Source organism: Schistocerca gregaria, chromosome 7, assembly GCF_023897955.1.
Source record: "Schistocerca gregaria isolate iqSchGreg1 chromosome 7, iqSchGreg1.2, whole genome shotgun sequence".
Lineage (NCBI taxonomy): Eukaryota > Metazoa > Arthropoda > Insecta > Orthoptera > Acrididae > Schistocerca > Schistocerca gregaria.
Window position 1 is genome coordinate 514,707,061 of NC_064926.1, and position 23,021 is coordinate 514,730,081.

The window sequence follows — 23,021 nt, forward strand, 5'->3', positions numbered from 1 at the left end:
TCTTTAGGCAGCTAGGAAGTGAAACGACTTAGAAAATTTCGCGTTGTGTAGTATCGTGGGGCTTAGTCTCTGAGCGGTGAGCAGCCGCGCGCCTGGTGTGAACTCTAACTTTTCGTGTAAATATCGGTATTGGCCTTCTGTCTCGCAATGAGATTGTCAATGATCGAACTGTGTCAAACTGATATGCGCTGGAGTGTAACATTAACTGTAAACACCACTACTTTCGTTATTAGTTTGCTTTCTGAAAACATTATTCTACCCAAATTGGAACTATTTGGCATACATCATTTATGGGTCGTTAACTTGGTTCCCGATATTATTATTACTGTTGCTATATATTACATTAACTTTGCATTTCGCAAACTTGCCATCAGCCAGACAATTTAACCAAAAGGTCACAAGTGTCTAATTTAGGGAGTGTAAAGACCTTGTGAGCCCGAACATCTTTGGGACATTAGCTCTCACCATGGACAGGGCTGTTGGTTCTCAGGGGCCAGAGTAATGGACGCTCGTTGTTTTTACAATGGCTGGGACAGTTTTCTGGCAAAAGCCTCGTGTCTGCGGCAGAAACGCGCCAGCTCGACACCACGGCTGTGGTATTGTCCGGTACGTTTTGGAGAAATGGTCGCTGAGCTCCACGGTATATCCGACCAATTGTACAACAACACGTAGCATCAGAATTATCATATTCTGCTGGCGCCCGTCGCCTGAAAGCTTACTGTGCGAAGTCTCGGTGGGAGCTATGATAGGCTCCTCGAATGTTACGTCTGTTCGCGTTTGCAACCACCGTCGGGAATTGGCGGCGAGAGCGCAATAGTGGGAGTCTAGACGAATTTGTTGCAAGGCCATAATTGGCGAAAGCTTTGTTTATCGGTGGGAACTGGCCGAGTTCTGACACAAGCGGAGCGTCGCTTTCTGGACGTGGGGTGGAACAGAATTGTTGGCTCCTGGTCACCGCAGGAGTTGGTCGCGCACTTTGCCACCTTTGCTGCAGAGTCATCTCAATCGCCGCTGCACTTGTCCTACAACCTGGACTAACACTTTTTTGCTTTCGCGCTCGTACTTTGATTGGTCTCCAAGGCGGAGTCCATCTCCATGTAGCAGAGCCGTCACGAGTAGCAGCCCTCCACCACGCCCCGTACTGACGGTAGTAGGGTAACTCAGCGAGAGTTGGACCATTTTTTTTCTTTAGGGTGAAATTCATCGGTTTTTAATTTTTTTAATTTCTGGCAGCATTTTCCTATATATTGTCATATAAACTTACATACAGTACACTTTTGAGGCCCTCCCACTCAAAGTGCAAGTCACACAACGAAATAAAAATATACATCAGTGGTACGCTCACACGTAGGTGTATGGGTGAGATGGACCACTGTAGTGGGAGAGATGGACCACGTAAATAATTGCTACACATGAAGAAAAGAGTGAATGGAAATAACAAATTTTTATTGGAATATGCAGTAATAAATACAGTAAGACATTCCGGACCAAAACAATTTTATCAGTTTTTTGTAAATAGTAAGCGAATGCTGGATTTCATTGATTTGTAGATTTTGTGCAAACTTTAGGATATTTTTCTCCTACCACAGCTATTACACTTATTAGCAAATGATGAACAACATTCATGTGGCCATCGTGAACGGTAAATACACTGAATCCAATCGTCCTTTTTGTTGGTTTCGTAATAAATTTCACCACACCCCACACATTCGTCTTCATCACATTCGTCAAAGCTATTTTCAGTATCTTCTACAAAGGCTTCAGTGTCGCAGATTTCTGCCTCTGACGAACATGGTGGACTGTTGTAGAATTTTTCTTTTGTCGTTTCTTGGGTCTCTTTTTCTCCCCCTTGTGCTCTGGTTTGTTGGTAGTTTCTGTTCCCTGTTTTCTGTTGCCTTTCTGTCCTAATCCATCTTTTCCTTTACACTTTTAATCTTTTCAGCAAATATCCATCTTTTGATTTGCAGCTCCTTGTATTGGCCGTGTTTGCAGTTAAAATTTTTGGTATTTGAGGTCCGCCAGTTACGCAAAACACTGGTTTTCTCAGTACCCAAACATATTTCCGCACCACTGTGCCGCTTTTCACTGCACCAGAACACAGTGTGACTGTGGTTTCTTATACGTCTCAGCCCAGTCAGTGTTCACTTGTTCACCAGAGAGATCGGCGCCAAATTTGAATTTTATTCGCATTTTACTACGTTATTTTTGGAGAATACTTGTTATGGCTACGTATGCGTCACAACATCTCAGCATGATGCGGAGAATGGTAGTGCTTGCCTCACGAAAACGTAAGTAAATACTAAAATAGGGGCGGAAACACCGCGAAAAACTAAATTACACTCTAGCAAATAGGAGGTTAACTCTCAGAAAAACAACTTTCTCATCAACATCGTTTGCTTGCAGATGACAAGCTACCTGCAAGAATTAACACGAAACTGGTCCAGAAAATTCAAGCTCACGAAATGTAAAAAGAAACGATCTGTTGTTTGAGCTAAAAATGCACATCATTTTATAGTCATGTAACAAAAATGTAAACATTTCAGAATAAATAAAAGCGAAAACCTACTGATGATGACACAGTGGTGCCGAAATATGTTTGGTTACTGAGAAAAACGGTTTTTTGCGTAACTGGCGGACCTCAAACCCCAAAAATTTTCAGCAGATTTTAGCAGTTTGGAGACAGTTGTTGTGTTCCTCTTCAAATTCGGTGTTTTGTCAATAGAAGGAACAGGTGATATTTCTTCCAAAAGCTTTGTCGGTGTTTGCTTAGACGTTGGAGTGGTTAGTTTTGATTTGGTAATCGTGGAAGTCTCCGATTTCGTAGGAGTGGTGCTTGAAGTTGTGTCGGCGGAGGAACTCAGCTCTTTTGACGTGTTTGGGGTCGCTAAGTTTGTTGATGAGCTGTGAACTGGTTGGTTGGCTTGAGTGCTAGATTCAGCTCCTATGTTTGTTGGCTCTGACTCCACTTCCGACAAAAAAGCATTGTCGTGGACTGCAGACATACTCAGTGGAATTGTTCCGTATACCTTGAAGCCACTTGTACCATTTTCGGCGATGGCTGATTTAGCCCTTGCAGAATTTAGTAGTTTTCCAAACTGAAGACGGTTTATTTTCCTCCATGGATAATTTATCAATAAATTGTTGGAAACTTTGTAAAAATAGTTTTTCAGTGATTTGAAACATGTTCGATCCAACGGTCGCAACCAGTGGGATGTATGTGGACGTAGACCCATTAAAATAATCCCCTGTTCCTCTACAAACTCTAAAGTTTCCAAACAGCTTGTGTGAGACTTGTGTATCCATCAAGTATTAACAGTACTTTTCCAGCTGGTTTCCTGGGAGTGAAATGGTTTTTAAGCCAATCTAGGAAAATAGAATTGCTTACATATGCAGATTTTTCAGACATTCTTACAATTATACCGGGTGGCATTCCATCTATAAATTCCTGCTTTGGGTTTTTCCCCTTCATTATGAAAAAGGGTGGAAGAAATGTTCCTTCGCCATTGACACAATACAGAACAGAGATTGTCTCTCCTTTCTCGCCAGATGTGACTGCCAAACCGTTTCTTGAGCCTTTAATTGATAAAACACTGCCAGGTTTGTTGTTCAGCTAAAGCCCAGTTGCATCCATATCGTAGACGTGGCCTGGTTTGCCAAACCATTCGTTTCTTGAGCCTTTAATTGCTAAAACACTGCCAGGTTTGTTGTTCAGCTACAGCCCAGTTGCATCCATATTGTAGACGTGGCCTGGTTTGCCAAACCATTCGTTTCTTGAGCCTTTAATTGCTAAAACACTGCCAGGTTTGTTGTTCAGCTACTGCCCAGTTGCATCCATATTGTAGACGTGGCCTGGTTTGCCAAACCACTCGTTTCTTGAGCCTTTAATTGCTAAAACACTGCCAGGTTTGTTGTTCAGCTAAAGCCCAGTTGCATCCATATTGTAGTCGTGGCCTGGTTTGCCAAATCATTCGTTTCTTGAGCCTTTAATTGCTAAAACACTGCCAGGTTTGTTGTTCAGCTACAGCCCAGTTGCATCCATATTGTAGTCGTGGCCAAACCACTCGTTTCTTGAGCCTTTAATTGCTAAAACACTGCCAGGTTTGTTGTTCAGCTACAGCCCAATTGCATCCATATTGTAGTCGTGGCCTGGTTTGCCAAACCACTCGTTTCTTGAGCCTTTAATTGCTAAAACACTGCCAGGTTTGTTGTTCAGCTAAAGCCCAGTTGCATCCATATTGTAGACGTGGCCTGGTTTGTCAAACCATTCGTTTCTTGAGCCTTTAATTGCTAAAACACTGCCAGGTTTGTTGTTCAGCTACAGCCCAGTTGCATCCATATTATAGACGTGGCCTGGTTTGCCAAACCATTCGTTTCTGGACCCTTTAATTGCTAAAACACTGCCAGGTTTGTTGTTCAGCTACAGCCCAGTTGCATCCATATTATAGACGTGGCCTGGTTTGCCAAACCATTCGTTTCTTGAGCCTTTAATTGCTAAAACACTGCCAGGTTTGTAGTTCAGCTACAGCCCAGTTGCATCCATATTGTAGACGTGGCCTGGTTTGCCAAACCACTCGTTTCTTGAGCCTTTAATTGCTAAAACACTGCCAGGTTTGTTGTTCAGCTACAGCCCAGTTGCATCCATATTGTAGACGTGGCCTGGTTTGCCAAACCATTCGTTTCTTGAGCCTTTAATTGCTAAAACACTGCCAGGTTTGTTGTTCAGCTACAGCCCAATTGCATCCATATTGTAGTCGTGGCCTGGTTTGCCAAACCATTCGTTTCTTGACCCTTTAATTGCTAAAACACTGCCAGGTTTGTTGTTCAGCTACAGCCCAGTTGCATCCATATTGTAGACGTGGCCTGGTTTGCCAAACCATTCGTTTCTTGAGCCTTTAATTGCTAAAACACTGCCAGGTTTGTTGTTCAGCTACAGCCCAGTTGCATCCATATTGTAGTCGTGGCCTGGTTTGCCAAACCATTCGTTTTCGCGCATGACAGTTGCAAGACGCTTGAAATACTCTTTCACAATGTCTTTATTCATCCCTTTGCCTCGAGCAGCTGCCACACATTCCGCTCTTCTTACAGCTATAATGGGATTACGTCGAATAAAGGAATGAAGCCCGTCGTAACAAGCCTTTTTTAATTCCTTATTGGAAGTATGTTGTATATTTTGCCTTTCAGCTAATTCAAATGCCATACCCCTTACCGAACCTCTGTATGGTGCAAAATCTCGCTCTTGAAGTTTCTTAATGTGAGTGATGACTTTTCGATCATTCTCATTTCCCAGTAAAGGCAGAGGTCCCATACTACCCTTAGAATAATTTTTTGACTGCAGTCTTCTTTTCACTGCAGTTTTAGCCGTACCAAAAGCTTTAGCTGCAGCATTGACACCCATGATATTATCCCGCACAGCATGTATGTCCTTCATCAATCCATCTTTGGTCCATTTGCCTCGCTCACAAGATCCGGTCCTTTTGTAATTACTTGGCATTTTTCTGAAAGAGAAAAATACCAACTATGCAAAAACATGTTATTCTATCAATTTTTAATATATTAATGTAATTTCCATGGTCACTTAAGATATATTTGAATGTGGTCCATCTCTCCCTAATTAAAATGCATCGACCATCATTCACAAATAGAACTGGTCCATCTATCTATTTTTCAAACCAAGAGCTCAATTCATGGAATCAATACTAGAAATAAGAATAATCTTCACAAGGAGGTAAAGTCACTTAGTCTTGTAGAAAAAGGTATGCATTGTTCAGGAACACACATTTCCAATAAATTGCCATCAGCCATAAAAAGCTGAACAACCACTGAGATTCGGTTTAAGAGAAGCCTAAAGGATTTATTGGTGGCCAACTCATTGTCCATTGATGAATTTCTCAGTAAAACCATATATAACTTCTGCACCATTTCAGTGCAGTAATGTGTTCATTGTAAATAAGTGTTATAGTAGTTGTATTACACGTTTATTACCTTATAAATAAATAAAAACTTTTTATTTTGAATTCAGTGCATTAGTATTTGTAAAATGACTCTTTCATTTAGTGTTCACTAAAAAATGACGATCATTCCACTTGGCACCTATGGAATAGTACATTAGCTTATTTGTTTTAGTTGTAAATATTTGTCACGTATCGTTGCTTTTCTGACATGTTCTACATCCTGGAGGATCTGATCACTACGGATCAATTGGAATGAAGGTAAATCTAGTCTAATCTAATCTAATCTTTGTGGCGGCGCCCTCGTGCCGCGGTGGCGGTATTAGGAAACGCGGCGACGTATTTGTTGACGCTCGTATTTGATGGCACGACCGACCGGACAGCGGGTGATACCGTAGAAATAAGGGCAGTATTAAATTTCGCAAATTCCTGAGCAACCGGCTGATCCCCATACCCTTCACTAAATGGTTTTTTTTTTTATTCAGGGCTGTTCCGATGATGCTTTGCTTCTTTACACGGTGGTCAGAACTATGTGAGAAGGTTGTAAGGTGTTGCAAGGTGGGTTGTGTTGGGGAATAATTGTCAAGACAAAAATTCGGTACTTTGTGCCGGTTCTGAATTAGTTAGCACTGAAGTTAGCCAGTCAGGCTGTTGCGTACCCAAATTCAAGCTGCCAACCAGACACAATTAGTGTCAGTTGTTCCCTGATCATAGCGCAAGAGACCGATCAACCTATGACTCGGGTTCCATCCTTACTACTGTTCAGTGTCAGCTTTTTGTATCACTCGTTTGTTCGGCTTTAGGATGCCAAAACAAGAACACGTTTGGCGACATTGTTCATGGCGGGCCCCTTGAATTTGCACGCCAGCGGTCTGACTGGCTAACTTCAGTGCAAATTTACTCAGAAACGGCGTAACGTATCGAATTTTTTTCTTAACCATTATTTCTCCGCACAACTTATCCTGTAACAACCTTAGAAGCTTATCACTTTTTATGATCACGCTGCATATCGGAAGACTTATTACGAATGCGTTCGATGTCGCCCGGGCCGTAATCTGTTAGAACAAGCGCAGCGAAATAAGCAATAATGAAAACTAAATTGCAAGAATGAGACGAGCCATATTTTAATATTCATGATTATACACAATTGTGCAAAAGAGTGCATTGTTAAGGTAACACCACAGGGTATACAAGAGTAAGACATGTCTGTTGCACTCTGTGCAATACACTTTCTCGAACATACATACTCAAACTGAAAGTACTCTTTACACATGCGAAATTTTTATATTATTTGCTTTTGAACCTTTATGTCGTCTGTCGCTTATTTTACGTCATTGGTGTAAGCCCAAAGCCAGTATCGCAATTTTGTCTTTATCCGGAACAGTCACGCATAGCATTAACAAAATAATAAGAAAATGCAGTACACACATTGTTTAAACCGGCGACAAAAGTGTTCCAAAATTTGAGCACTGTAAATGATTTAAACCTGCCACTTGTCGCTGCAGGAATACGCAGAATTCCTTGAAAATGAGATCGTGTGTACATAGTAACTAAAAAATGTGACCACTAACATCCGGTTTAATGAACTCAAGAACAATTGTCGCTGGTAAATAGGATAAATTGGCAGTACCAGATTATACACTGGCACCTGCGAGCGACCAAGATCCAGTCGCTACTATTCTAGGACGTACAGGGACACCATTTAAATTCTAAAGCACAAAAGTAACTTTAATTGAAAAGAAGACAGACTGAACTTAGACATGTTGTGGACCTTACTGGTACATGAAGAACACAGCGCCAAATGTTCCCCACTACAAGCTCCGCGATCTTTATGTGAGATTCCAAGTCGCCGCATTGGAAACGCACGTTCAGGCAGAGGTCTGATGACGTAAGGACACGATCATTGTGTGTACAAAGTAGAAACAGTATGGATTGCTAATCATGAAGTCTGGAATGGATATCTGACTTTCTATGACACTAGGAGACGAAATTTTACGCAAAGAAATAAGCCCGGGATCATGAACTAATGTCCATAAAATAAAATTAACCAGATGTAGAGCACTACACACCTCTACAAATCACTGATATATTTTATGAAGTTCAAACTTAACTCATATGTATGTTTCGGATTGCATGCCTACACTTACGTTTAAGGCTATGGTTTGAAAATGAACGTGATGATCCGAAAATAGCCGCCACAAAGAAATGACTATTATCACAGCCGTGAAGGATATCCGAAACAAGCACTCATATATTATTGGCATCATTTCTGAAACAATGTAAACTTCCCTCGTCCTGCTCTTTGCTGATAGATTTCGGTGAATGATATTTGGTCTTCTTCGCGCCTGAACCCCAAGCGAGAAAAAAAAGGTCTGAAATCATAACATGGTAACACGGATGTCTGCAGTCCAAACTGAGGCCCATAACCTATCCCTTCTTATATTTCATGACGTAGAAGCTCCAAATTAGTGCAAACAGTAATAGCTGCGAAGTACTGTGGTTAAAAACTCGTGGATAATCATACTGATAATTCCGCTACATTACTCTTTGTCCTTTACTTTTGAATTTATCTAAAATCAAAAATGGTTCAAATGCCTCTGAGCACTATGGAACTTAACTACTAAGGTCATCAGTCCACTAGAACTTAGACCTACTTAAACCTAACTAACCTAAGGACATCACACACATCCATGCCCGAGGCAGGATTCGAACCTGCGACCGCGGCGGTCGCGCGGTTCCAGACTGTAGCGCCTAGAACCGCTCGGCCAACCCGGCCGCCTTGAATTTATCAGTGTTTAACGATCGCACTTAATACGTTCAACTTGATTTTGTTGACCAGATTTGTACAGCGCATGAAGACAACGCTTACTCAGATTTTGAGGAAAGATAAAATACATTAAACGAATGCTCTCCCCATCAGCAAGTAGAACTGCTGAAACGCCAGTTTTTTGACATTGTAGGTATAAGCCGCTATGGTAAGAGAATAATAAATAATAACGCTAGGCAATTCATATTCAACCGCGCGGGATTAGCCGAGCGGTCTAGGGCGCTGCAGTCATGGTATGTGCGGCTGGTACTCGCCGAGGTTCGAGTCCTCCCTCGGGCATGGGTGTGTGTGTTTGTCCTTAGGATAATTTAGGCTAAGTAGTGTGTAAGCTTAGAGACTGATGACCTTGGCAGTTAAGTCCCATAAGATCTCACACACATTTCAACATATGAACAAATACATTTTCAGTATTTGTTATTTCTGACACATTGTTATAACTATAATAAAGACTGTCAGAGATGACCAAAGACTTCGACATTATGGAAAACACTTTCAAATTGTCCTCCAAAGCACACTCAAGACATTTCATTCCATCACCAGGTATGTAATACGTAAACATTTTTAACGGGATTATTGATACCAAGTCAAGGGGGTCTACTAACCTCCAAAATCTAAAGACACTAAACAAAGGAATTACGCACGGCCGATGTATACTTCTTTACCTAATTTTGATGTATATTGCGAATATTTTGTATGTAAAAGTAAATTTTTCCCGACTCTGTACCTGATGTCACACTTTACAGTCCTTTTATCATAATCCTTTCAATTCTGTATCATGGGATTTCGAAATTTCACCTAATTATATACACTTCCATGATTCACAATCATCCTTTTTATTTTACATCTTTATATAGTGACAAATGAATTTAAGCATTAGGGTGAGAAACAATTTTTTTTCAGAAGTGTAGTGAATTATTCATCACATGTACAGCATTAACAGACCACTTTCGTGAATTTAGATCTGTCTACTTCAGTGTGATTATCGACAACGTCCCAGATCAGCTCCATCAACTCGTCGCTCGGTTCCTTGACAGTTGTGAAGATTTGGGCCACTTCTGCAACAGAGAAATGTACTTCTAAAACTTTGAAGCTGATTTAGGCGGACATAATTAACGTATTCTCTATCTGTGCAGAATGTACAAAGAATATGCATGTGTTGCATACTATCGCATAATTGTATATAATCAAACAAGTTAACAGTCTTTCAGAGCGAAATTGCTGCTAAGTTGAATGGAACAGAATAATACAATAACAGTTTGTCATATATAAACATAAGTTACTTATACCAGAAATATCTTGGAAGTTATGAAGCCATTCATTGAAAAGACGTTTGTCACGAAAGAAAGAAAGATTAGAGACTTGTGTCTCACGATCCCGATGTTCTTAGTTAACAGTTCAAGTTGGGAATGGTCAAAAGTTTTTGAAGGAAATCGCCCTTGTGCTATTCTAAGGAACCAACCAGGAATATCCCTAAAGCGATTAAGTGACATCACGGAATACCTACATGTGCTACTCGGAATGGTATCTGAACCACCGTGCTCTCGAATACAAATCTAGTTTGTTACGACTGCTCTTTCCGTGTGAAAGGTTTGTAGACCAACACAAAAACCAATGTAGGTTATTACCAGAATCATATTACAACAGATGTTTCTCACAAAATTTCGCCTTCAATAGAAAAGAGGGGAAATCTTAACTCATAAACGGTTGAACAAATTCAAAGATTTCCCGTAATGATTATGTGCACCAGACAGAATTCAGTAAGGTTTGTTCCAAACTACTTTTCTTGCGCAACTAGTCATTTATATTACGGACTGTTGAGAATAGCCCGGAACCGGCCTAAGTTTTCAGGTGGTAGATGACAGTGATTGGACATTATTTACGTCTTTCCCATGTTGATGAGTACCAGATAGAAATGTGGTTTTAGTAATACCGGTGAGGACAGGGAGTACTTCGAAAATGGAACATTGTTCTAGAAGCCAGCCTAATATTGTTACAAAATGTGCAAAGAAACTTGAAACATAGTTAACGTGGTCATATTATCTGACAGATACCCTGTTTAGTAATTACGTGAAGGCGTACACATGCCTCACATCAAACTATGGGCAAACTCTATACTCCCTCAGACTCACCGAAGAAGGACCACTATCACTACTACTGTTACATGACACACTAAATCCTGCAGATCAATACAAGAATAAAACAGGTACTAACCGTATCCTAGAAAACAGTAGTGGTCCATGATGAAGTCCTCGTGTGAGTACACTACGTTGTACGGTCCGCTCAGCAAAGATTCCCCTGAAAGGAGAAGCAAATACAAATATTACACGTGTCTGCAGAACATTATTATTAGAATTACTGTCAAAACTTCATACGTGTCTGCAGAACATTATTGTTACTGTCAGCCACACTGCCTGTACGTATCATCTCCAGAAAAATTCATTAATAACAAATGAGTCTGTGGCTGAGGATTTTTCTACAGGTACAAACAGTGCCATTATGAATTTTTCAGAAAAAATAAGTTCTGAAAGCCTTGGTCTGTACTTACATACGCCTTCGTAGACCTTGTCCAGCTTGTTCCCGGTGACTGACACATTGCTGTTCAGAGGAAATCTGCACAAGGAAATAAAAAGAAAGCAATATTAATAATTTCCATGTTCACACCACGTTCAGATATAATATCCTTAAACGAGATACGCTAGATACTGAGCACATTTTCTAGGGCACAACACAAGCTTTTCGTTGATATAGGCAACAACGACGTCTGAAGGCGCCTGTATTGCACACGCCATGTTTTAACTCCTTTCACTTGATTGTTTGTAAGTGTTCACGAATTTGAGAAACCACAGAGGAATTGTGGTATATTACACATAACTCCCAAGGTGTGACAGCGTCACAATGTTTACCAGCTAATGAGTAATGGCTTTGTTATGCGTCACATGTGCGACAGGGATTTACGATATAATCACACTTCTGGCATACCTTCCTGGTGAATAAAAATTGTATAGTGGACTGGGGCATCCGTAATGGTGTCTTCCGCGGTCAGTGTTTTTACGGATTGAACAGTACATGACTGTCTTTACAGATCGAATTTTGTCAGTTTCTGTTATTCTGAAACTTCATTAGCAGTGTTACTTCATCGTATCTTGCTGCACTAGCATATCTGGCAGAGAGACATTTTCGGTACGGTGTGCTATTTTATCCCCGTCGAAATTTTAAAACGACAGTTGCTCCACTGCAATGTGTTAACTTTATTTTAAAATTCTAACATAGATTAAGACACAGCTTAGCATTCAAGTTTTTTTATCCTTCACAACTACCCATTCAGGTTGTACTGAAATTGTTTCTCCTATTTCAGTTAATCGTTGCATAAAGCTTTCTTTGACACTTTCAATAACCTTCGTTTGTTTCAACTTACACATGCCTCATTTTCTTAATTCCTGTCTTATCATTTAATCTGCATTTAATATCTGATAAATTTTGTAAGAGGTTGCTGTTATAAAGATAATGAAGTTTCGAATTTGGATTATAAATCTATGTCTCAGTTTATATAATCTAACTACACTTTCCGGTGTCTCTGCATCTCTTCTACGTAGGATTTGAACCAAAATTTTTACGATGACTAGATTGTGTTCTGGGCTGTTTTACCAAATGGCTTCCTCATTCATTCGCTTCAACCAATCTATGAGCTTTTACTTTTTGTTTCTTCCTTTACCTGCCGTCGAACAACGGTGCATCGAAATTTAATTTTTGTTTACCTCAACATGCTGGATAGCTTTGCTTTCTTCATACTTTTTTTCAATCTCTTCATCTGTGGAGCTGGTAGTTAGTCTTCTCTGAAAGTATTTGGTGTGTACTCATAAATAGAAGAATTTGGAAAATTAGTTAGTAGATAAGACAGTTAATGAACAGGTACTAAATCGAATGTTAGGGAAAAACAAATTTTGGAAGTATTTGACGATGCCCAGTGGCATCGGGGAATAGTTAATTACGCAATGACAGGGATGCAAAGGAAGAGCAAATGTTGACTTTCGAAAAAGGATATGTGGGTGTTAGTTGCAGTAGCTATAATTAGATGAAGAGAGAATAGAGTAGCACAGTATAGACTAGCGTAGGGAGCTACATGAAAAAGACTGAAGACTACAACAACGCCTATTCTTCTGTGTATCGCAGTCACAGGTTAGCAACAATTCAATAACAGCAAGGTAATGCATTAAACAAGGAAAGGAATCAAATGCAGTAGGCAGCAATCGACTTCAGAAAATTTAATTGGTTTACACATCTTTAGAGGGCTGCAAACTGGTAATAACGCTCAAAGATGAGGTCTAATTTGATCTGCGATGCAGGAACTGGTCAAACTGTATTACTCGTAACGATTTCCATTCACAGTTCAGACCAGTTTATACTTTACGTGGTACTCTTAAAACATTTGATGTGATAGAGAAGCTGAGACTTATGACTTACAGAGGCGCCTTGCTGAAGTTCCCAGTGAGGTACATCTCGGTGTCGCTCTCCCCAGGAGACTGGACGTACGTGACGCAGCCCAGGTCAAACAGGCCGGGTACCTGGTACTGGTACTGTTGGTACCATGGCTTCTCCTCCTGTAGGATCAGAACAGGGCTTGTATGAACTGGGCATGGTGCAGTATGCACGGGTCGTGCCGGTAACTGTGACTCCACAGATAACTGCAACAATATTAACTGTACAAGTAACTCATCTATTGGCTGCTAAGATCGTAACGGGGCTTTATACAGGAATACGAAAATGTGTGAGACGTGATAACACTCACTGAAATAAACAAAGCGTCTTTCTGAAACTGGGTAGAAACTTAACATCAGCCAACAAATAGTGGTTATGAAAACTCACAGCGCCATCTCTCGTAAATCCCACTTTGCCAGTAAGCAAAATATTCCAACTGAACAGTGGAATTGCTCCGCACTTTTGGAAGTGGAAGTGGTCTTATGACCTCAGGGCATGGACGCTATGTGGATGAAACAGGTGCAGCAATTATTCATGAAATACCGTCCACACTAGGGGACGAGTAACTCATTTTGCTAAAGGAGGAATGGCCACCCCAGCCGGCCGACAGTTACAGTTTCTGATGAAATGCGGTGACACAGCAAAGTTGGAAATTCGAATCGAGACCACAGACACTGATGTAAACCGCAGCTACGTATGGGAGACACTCCTGGAGACCACGTCTCTCATTTCAACGAAGCAGCGCCCTCGCACTGAGGTCAACACAGGGTCAAGCTAGAAAGAGCTCAGCCACAGTTCCAGACTTCAACCACAGCAGTCAACATAAGCGTGGAGGACAGTGGCAGTTAAAAATGGTTAAGATGGCTCTGAGCACTAGGGGACTGAACTTCTGAGGTCATCAGTCCTCTCGAACTTAGAACTACTTAAACCTTACTAACGTAAGGACATCACGCACATCCATGCCCACAACAGGATTCAAACCTGCGACCGTAGGCTGTAGCGCCTAGAACCGCTAGGCCACCCAGGCCGGCCGACAGTTACAGTTTCTGATGTAATGTACTTCGCAATGTTGCATTTTGTAGTGCAAGAGAACAGCCTGTTAATGCGTGCATTAAATGACGCATTGATAGTCCATGACAGTTTTAACTTATCAAGCAATTCTTTAGTAAAGATCTGTGTTAAGTAAACCTTTTATTCATTTATGTTGTAAAATGAACTCTAATGTATCATGTGTTGAAATTTGATGAGCACTCTCCCAGAGCAATCGAAGAACCTACAGTTGTGTCCGGACGAAACTTGTTTCGCCTTGTCACAACATTAAACTTCGTACACGCTTTTTAGGATTTTTAATAGAATTTAGCACACGTTTCTCAATCACAGCTGTGTGGACTCAGCGAATCCTCCGACTGTTTATGTTTCTTGCTGCTAGATAACTTGTGTCGCTACGTAGCTTGAAACCTCGGTCGAACAGCTGCGGCACTGTTCTTTCTTTCAGTGAACTGATAAGGTATGTGTATGTTACATTTGTTAAATCTTAGCAGGAAACCACATCCTTCATATGACTTACGAAGTTAACTTCTTTTGCTAACAAGTGGTGGAAATGCTGAAAGATAATGTACTGAATCATTCGTACGAATAAACAGCATGATACCGGCGAAGTGTAGAACTGAAATCATTGATAAAGTTATGTAAGACCACGATGCGTAATCAGATTTGCGAGTAACGTGCTGAACATTGACACATTTCAGTATGCCTGCTACTACAATACGATCGGAAACAGAAAGTTAACTGCAGTCGACTATTGCTAATACTAACGTGAGTATAGAGTACAGTGATACAGACGTACAACATTACGCCGTCCGCAGTGGCCGAGCGGTTCTAGGCGCTACAGTCTGGAACCGCGCGACCACTACGGTCGCAGGTTCGAATCCTGCCTCGGGCATGGATGTGTGTGATGTCCTTAGGTTAGTTAGGTTTAAGTACATCTACATCCATACTCCGGAAGCCACCTGACGGTGTGTGGCGGAGGGTATCCTGAGTACCTCTGTCGGTTCTCCCTTCTATTCCAGTCTCCTGTTGTTCGTGGAAAGAAGGGTTGTCGGTATGCTTCTGTGTGGGCTCTAATCTTTCTGATTTTATCCTCATGGTCTCTTCGCGAGATATACGTAGGAGGGAGCAACATACTGCTTGACTCTTCGGTGAAGGTATGTTCTCGAAACTTTAACAAAAGCCCGTACCGAGCTGCTGAGCGTCTCTCCTGCAGAGTCTTCCACTGGAGTTTATCTATCATCTCCGTAACACTTTCGCGATTACTGAATGATCCTGTAACGAAGCGCCCTGCTCTCCGTTGGATCTTCTCTATCTCTTCTATCAACCCTATCTGGTACGGATCCCACACTGTTGTGCAGTATTCAAGCAATGGGCGAACAAGCGTACTGTAACCTACTTACTTTGTTTTCGGATTGCATTTCTTAGGATTCTTCCAATGAATCTCAGTCTGGCATCTGCTTTACCGACAATCAACTTTTTATGATCATTCCATTTTAAATCACTCCTAATGCGTACCCCCAGATAATTTATGGAATTAACTGCTTCCAGTTGCTGACCTGCTATTTTGTAGCTAAATGATAAGGGATCTATCTTTCTGTGTATTCGCAGCACATTACACTTGTCTACATTGAGATTCAATTGCTATTCCCTGCACCATGCGTCAATTTGCTGCAGATCCTCTTGCATTTCAGTACAATTTTTCATTGTTGCAACCTCTCGATACACCACAGCATCATCTGCAAAAAGCCTCAGTGAACTTCCGATGTCATCCACTAGGTCATTTGTGTATATTGTGAATAGCAACGGTCCTATGACACTCCCCTGCGGCACACCTGAAATCACTCTTACTTCGGAAGACTCCTCTCCATTGAGAATGACACGCTGCGTTCTATTATCTAGGAACTCCTCAATCCAATCACACAACTGGTCTTATAGTCCGTATGCTCTTACTTTGTTCATTAAACGACTGTGGGGAACTGTGTCAAACGCCTTGCGGAAGTCAATAAACACGGCATCCACCTGTGAACCCGTGTCTAAGGCCCTCTGAGTCTCGTGGACGTAGTTCTAAAACGAGGGGACTGATGACCTTAGAAGTGAAGTCCCCTAGTGCTCAGAGCCATTTGAACCATTTTTTCGTACAGCATTACTCTCTGTTGACGGAGAGCCAAAGCATAGACTGTGCGCATATTCGCACCAAAAGCCTTTCATAATCCCTACGTCCTATGAATAAGTGTTCTGATAGCATAAAGTAAGCGTTGCCGGACGTATGTTTATTGTATTTGTTTTTCTTGTATGGTTGGGTACTACCATCTCTCAAAAAATCCGACACAATTTTTTAAACTTCCTTCATTGTCAAACCGGTACACAGAAGTGTGTAGATGTTTGAACCATCAAAAACATAATTCTCGGTTGTAGAGTGTAAATCATTTATTTGTTAATATTGGCCAGTTTCGACTTTAAAGTCATTCTAAAGCACATACACATTTTTAGTATACAACATGTAGCACGAGATGTGACATGTGACCCAGTTTATCGATCCACGTGTCGAACTACGCATTAATATTGGTACGTTCTGTATCGAACGCGAACAGAGAGATTGTAAAATGTGTGAAGAACTACAGTACAGCATGAAAACGAACTTAATATCCAGTCACTGAAGAACCATATTTTGTCACATGTGAACAAGCTAGATCAACAAGCAAAATGAATGTTGATTTATCGATAGTAAACTTTGAGGTCCACGCAGATGCCAAATGCAAATGGGAGGACATTAAGCAAAATTAACGAAATCGCTACCTGGGAAAGACGAACTAAGGGAACCATAAAAATTCGTTATATAGTATGCTTTGTTACCTTGCTGGCTATGCTAACTTACGGTAGTCATGTAGAATGTCTCAGTAGAGGCAGCTGGCAGTACACAGCCCACACTGCCTGAGGAAGCACCCTCCGCCAGCAAGGGGAGCACCAGGAGAAGCGGCCAAAACATCTGTCGGCAAACACAGCGTTTAATGGCAACAGAAAATGACTGAAAGGAAGATATAGAATATTGCTTACCTGTACACAGTGTTTCTAACACATCCCAGCATAAGTGTATCGTTTCTTCACGTACTCGTATTTATCAGAGAGATAATTGTTTTTTACTTATTTGACTTTGGTTTGTGTGAATGTAGACTTATCTTGCCTAAAGTATTGATGAAAAGCCATCGGGTTTCCAGCCTGGTGCTAGAGTTAAAGTACAGGGACGTTTCGAAGAGTCTCATACATGCGGAGAAATAATGGTTAACAAAAAAATGATCTGAATTTATTTTACCATGTCCACATGGCTACAATTCGTACAGCTAAACAAATTTTACTTATTAACTAGAGACAAAATAGGAAATTAAAATAACTCAACAACAATTCGGATGCACACACTTTGAGATTAGAATGTTCATCTATCATAGGCAGCTAAATATCATTTCAGATATGTGTTACAATGTCGTAGAAGATAAAAATGTGCTTTATATATTTCAAGAACTTCCAGATATAATACAACCGAAGCAATAGTGGGATGGCGGCATCTTCAGTTTCGCAAGGCTTTGTGGCAAACAGTTTTGCAGTGTTTGTAAGAAACTGCAGGGAAACAGAGAGTGGTTGACGTCTTCTCTTTCTTTCTTATGGGAATCACAGAAAACATTATTCTTGATGCCTATCCGATGTAAGTAGGAGGGAGTTGTACCATGGTTGGTAGGCATTCGTACCAAGGTAGTTACTTTATTTCTGCTCGCTTGAAATAATATTCGAACCCGTTGGGAGCGGGGGGGGGGGGGGGGGGAGAGCTTCTAAGTATTGGCTGTATCGCAGTGTAGTATTGACCTTTATGGCAGATTGAACGCTTTCAGTCGTTTGCCCATTCTTCCTCCTCCAGATACCGCATCTAAAACTAGGAGTCGCAGGATGGTAGACAGATGTTCATTACTGGGCCAGGGGCACTGTAGGCAAATCTTACATGAGCTGGGCTCCTAGGAAAGAGCTAGTCACACCTCTTCGTACATTTAACTATGATTCCTTCATGTTACTGTTTTCAATTGATTTCAGTAGATTGGAATAAAGTTTTTGAGTCTGACACTGTCAGCAGTTTCTGGTGCTCTCAATGACGAATAAGTTTGAGAGCCTCTAGATTCGCTTCCGCGCTCAAAATCGAACAGTATGGAACCTGGCGAAATTGCTTGGTATATTTCAGCCTGGGGACATGAAATAAAAACCCTCCTGTGAAAATCTCTTGATATCGAGAGACTTCAGTGGACACATGAAACATGCATGCCGGTTGGTGTGCCCGAGCGGTTCTAGGCGCTTCAGTCTGGAAAAGCGCGACCGCTTTGGTCGCAGGTTCGAATCCTGCCTCCGGCATGGATGTGTGTGATGTCCTTAGCTCAGTAAGGTTTAAGTAGTTCTAGGTTCTAGAGGACTGTTGACGTCAGATGTTAAGTCCCACAGTGCTCAGAGCCAGTTGAACCATTTTTGAAAATCCATGAGCAATGAAGACTGGCGTGAGCACTGCAACTTGAATAGACTGGGGGAAAGCAATTTTTCATGAAACGTTAATGGTGAATATTGAGGTTACGAATTGATATCTGAATGGAGTTCGAAACGAGGCTATGCAGGTATCTGGCTGAATCCAGTGCTCGATGGTACACACTGAATGTAATCTGCCACTAACAGAGGGCAAGGACACCTCCTTTCCGATGTAGAGCTTACGAGCGTAGGAGGGTGATTAACCTACATGTAGGCTGCTGACTCTTTGGTGCAAATAAATTATCTTGCCAAGTACCAGTACTTGCGACACGTATTTGACAACTTACCGTCGTGGTTTCCTTGTGGGGCGTCGCAGTACGTCAGCCAGGGCCCGCCTCTGCCTTATATACCGGTCTGTCCAAGGTCGCAGGTGAGTAACCGCGTGTTAGGCACCTATGTACACATTATGAACAAAAGTCGAAGTGAAAGTAGTTAATTATTATTACATAGAACCATATGCAGATGTAGTGAATAAACACCTACAGCTGACGCTTCTGGTAGCATTTGTACATTTGTGCTATCATAGATCGTATCACTTCTAGAATGTTTGAAAAGAAGGCAATGTTAGCTATAATTTCACTAATAATGCCTATTCACTTAACACAGAACGCTCCGAGAAATATCTCTTCCCACAAAGACGATTATTATAAATGTAACATTTTAGTCAAAGTTCTCACTTTGTTTTCTTACGTTTGATTTTTTAACGACCACTAATTTAATTGTTACCGCTTTGCTTCTCGACAACACTGAAAACTCTTACATTTCACTGAAACCGACGAAAGTTATGTATTGCTTCTTTCTTGCATCCCTCAATAACATAGGTCCACACAACTGTTTCATATATGAGGTTTCAGAATACTTCTCCCGAGGTTGTATTCGTGCCAACTGTATTTGTGCTTAGCTTATGGCATTTAATACACATGGGATGCGTTTACATTAATTTGTGTTCTTGGAAGTCAGAAGACGTTTGAAACCATCACGTAGTATTCAATATTCATTTACGTTAACAACCTGGTGAAAATGATGTCATTCTTTGGTTTAAAACCGGGTCACCAAAACTATGTAGTGTTCCGTCTCTGTGAGGTGCTCCGACCTTAGGATGAATGCAAGATCGTTTTTTCGCGTTGAGTTATCGGAGATTTGGAGAGAATTTTAAGGTAATATGACTATTACTTTTGTGCGTCTAATGTGCTTGTCATAAATCTTAAAAATAATGGTCTTTTCGTCGGATTATGACGTCAGCTGCGCTTTATCTACTATGTGAACCATGTATAACTGTACCTCCCCAGTTTCCCAATCCTCCCATAGAAACATAAAGTTCTCTTCAAATATCAAAGAGCAGTGGCTTGTATTTTGATGAGGGCGTTCAGATCGTTGGATGTAGCAAAGATCTTCGACATTCACATGAGCTGAACTGAATGATTCGGTCAGGGACTAGGTTTTTCCTGAAGATTTCTCTGAAACCTTAGACTCTGCGTTTAGGGAGAGAATTGACATCTGGAGCTCTTTTTATGATACAATAAGAGAGAAGAACAGTTCACCCAGAAACTCGGCGGTTCCATGCATCACCATATTCGGTCCAAGTCTGCGGTCACAGCGGCACCGACATCTGTGGGTTCCGCCCACGACCGACGTCGGTCGAAGACAGCTGATCCTCTCAAATCAGTAAGTCAGTACGTGCGCGGTTACAATGAAGCCGATCTCATTGCCTGATCGGGCAGATATCGGATGACAGTCGGTAAAATTCAGTTCAGTTTGTTTTTCTCGGTCGAATCGGCCGACTTCCTCATACACGTAATATGAACTGTTGGAAACTGCCAAAGGTTGTCAGTGCCACTTTAAAAACAGCCCAAGTGAGTTGTTGACCATGGGATGTCAGTCGCGAGCTTCCTCTGGCTGCGACAGGGACTCACCTTTGCTACAAAAAAGGAAGCGCTGTAATATATATTACCTCTGGTCAAGAGCATAGAGTACAAATATCTCTGGAGTGAGCATTGCGTCCTGCGCATGTTGTCAACATTAAACTGGAATTGTCACGTGATCTAGGGACGACGTCGATTGCTTAGCGCCAATTTGCGTCCGCCATCAGGTAACGTCAGATCTCGTCATATAACACCAAAAATTCTACAATACTTTTCCAATGGAGGCATTCCCACAAGTCGTCAACGGAACGACACGTCATTTCACGGTACGTCAAGGTTTCTCGGGGAGAAAATTTTAACGGTACTAGTCTGTTAACATCTTAAGTTAACGTATTTTCGCCGCGCTAATTCTACCTATAATAGTGCATTTTGTACTTTTGTATCTTCATAATATTTATTTTATAATAGCGCTTTGTTTTAGCGACAAATTGGAGATGTTCCATGACGACTGGGATATTTTTTCCCCTTTCTTACACAACCGAGGTCGTATATCTGAAGGCGAAAAGTTATTTAGGTTTTACGATTACACAACGGCGCTGACGCCCACAATGTATATGTATAAGAACATAAGTAGAAGCGCCTTCCACCATATGACATTTTAAGCACAAAATTCAGCTTCAATGAAGGAGTAAAATACAGTTGTTTATGATGTTATTAATTATGTAGGAAAAAACATAATGGATAAGTTTAACAGGCCTCATTAATTCGTTTGAAGCTTTGTTTGACGTGTATGAATGTACATATTTTCCCTAGCAAGTAATTGTCGATGTTTTGAAACGTAGTATCACTTCTCAGTAATTTACCAAACATAATTGATCAAGAACATAGGTTATTAAGTTTGCTTCGGCCATTGACAAATTTTGTCGTTGTTAGCTCCTCAGTTCTGATACTATACTCTAACATTTTATGTATGTTATGGATCGTGACTCAAAACCCCAATTTCGCCGTTCAATACTGTGTTGAGCGACTTGACGAGATGTAACATGAAAAACATTGTAAATACATGCTGACTTCAAGCTTCTGTGACGTCATGCTCGTTAATTTTGCTCTTGAAAGCCAAGAGCCCAATTTATTTCAAATATCAGACGTAAACTGACGTGGTGCCTCCAAAACGTCTATACCTAATCCACAGCACTTAACGAAGGGAATCTGTCTTTACTAGCGATATGACAACATTCAAAATTTATAGGACAAATGTCGGACAAATCTACGGCGTCCCGAGATCACGTGACCATTGTGGCAACGTATGTTGACAACATGGAATCAATTCTGCACTTCTGAATGCTCACTCCAGAGATATTTCTACTCTATGGTCAACAGAACTGCTAGCGGCAGCACACTCTGAAGTGGAAGGCACTCTCTTCTCTCCCTCTGCCACACACATTTGTTTTGTGCTGATACGGACGTATTCCACGGACAATTTTCAGGGTACCAGTGAAAAAGCAGCATACGACGAAGTGTTACAATAGCTTTCATAGTATTGGGAACTATGATAATATTCAAATTACGTGAAGTCGTGCATTTTTGCAGATGTCTTTCATGTGTGAATTTAGCCTGCAGAATACGTGGTCTGTGTTCACATTTTCATTTTAAGGATGTGCAAGCTGTCTATAAAGCCGGTATTACACGACGATCTGCCGCGAACGGTACTGGTCTATCGCGACAGCCATCTAGCAGTAGAACTGGTGAAACTACGAAAACTAGCACACACATTATCTGCACGCAGGAATAGAGAGCAGTTCTAAACTGCCTTCAATCCGCGCATGCGCAGTAGGCAGCGATAATTCGCGCATGCGCAGAAAGGAGTACCACGATGCTTTCTGATTGTTGTTTGGTTATTGTTAGGCGTCGAGTGGCTAATTTCAGACGTTCGTGTTGGGGATTTTTCGCGTTGGAGATCTTCTGCATTTTTTTCAGTAAACAGGTTTCAAAAATGCAGAAAAGAAACATTTTCTTTGCAGTAGACTCTTATATACTAGGTATCTGTGAAAGGATTTTTTCTATTGATAGCTTCGTATTCTAGAAATGAAATGGAGCAGAGAGGAATTAAGCGTCTGAAATCAGGCATACAGCGAGGAAATGTGTATGTATGACCCACTGTATCATAATAAGGTAGTGGGAAATCGTTTCTTTCTGGGGAATATGCATATAACGTTATACCGTGATTTTCAATTTGTATCGTAATACCTTAGTTTACGAAAGTTCAGGTTTGATTTAATTGCACCTCTTGCTTGATTTCAACAT

General features: G+C 41.1%; 1 protein-coding gene and 1 long non-coding RNA gene across 5 annotated transcripts; one reads left to right on the forward strand and one right to left on the reverse strand.

The window, feature by feature from the left end:
* Positions 1–1,512: 1,512 nt before the first annotated feature.
* Positions 1,513–5,531, forward strand: LOC126281593 (uncharacterized). 4 transcript variants are annotated; one of them, XR_007551290.1, is made up of 5 exons: positions 1,513–3,801; positions 3,904–4,200; positions 4,405–4,506; positions 4,609–4,710; positions 4,813–5,531. It is a non-coding gene; the product is annotated as an uncharacterized LOC126281593 (long non-coding RNA). The 4 variants fall into 4 exon arrangements; XR_007551288.1 differs by having other exon boundaries at positions 4,006–4,200; positions 4,609–5,531; XR_007551289.1 differs by having other exon boundaries at positions 4,099–4,200; positions 4,609–5,531.
* Positions 5,532–9,589: 4,058 nt separating this feature from the next.
* LOC126281299 (uncharacterized) lies at positions 9,590–19,223 on the reverse strand. Its single transcript, XM_049980132.1, has 6 exons — positions 19,143–19,223; positions 17,177–17,287; positions 13,237–13,373; positions 11,321–11,385; positions 10,987–11,070; positions 9,590–9,830 (listed from the first exon to the last, which is right to left on the reverse strand). Exons 2-6 carry the CDS (start codon positions 17,285–17,287, stop codon positions 9,709–9,711), a joined length of 519 nt encoding a protein of 172 aa, XP_049836089.1. The 5' UTR covers positions 19,143–19,223; the 3' UTR covers positions 9,590–9,708.
* Positions 19,224–23,021: the final 3,798 nt, after the last annotated feature.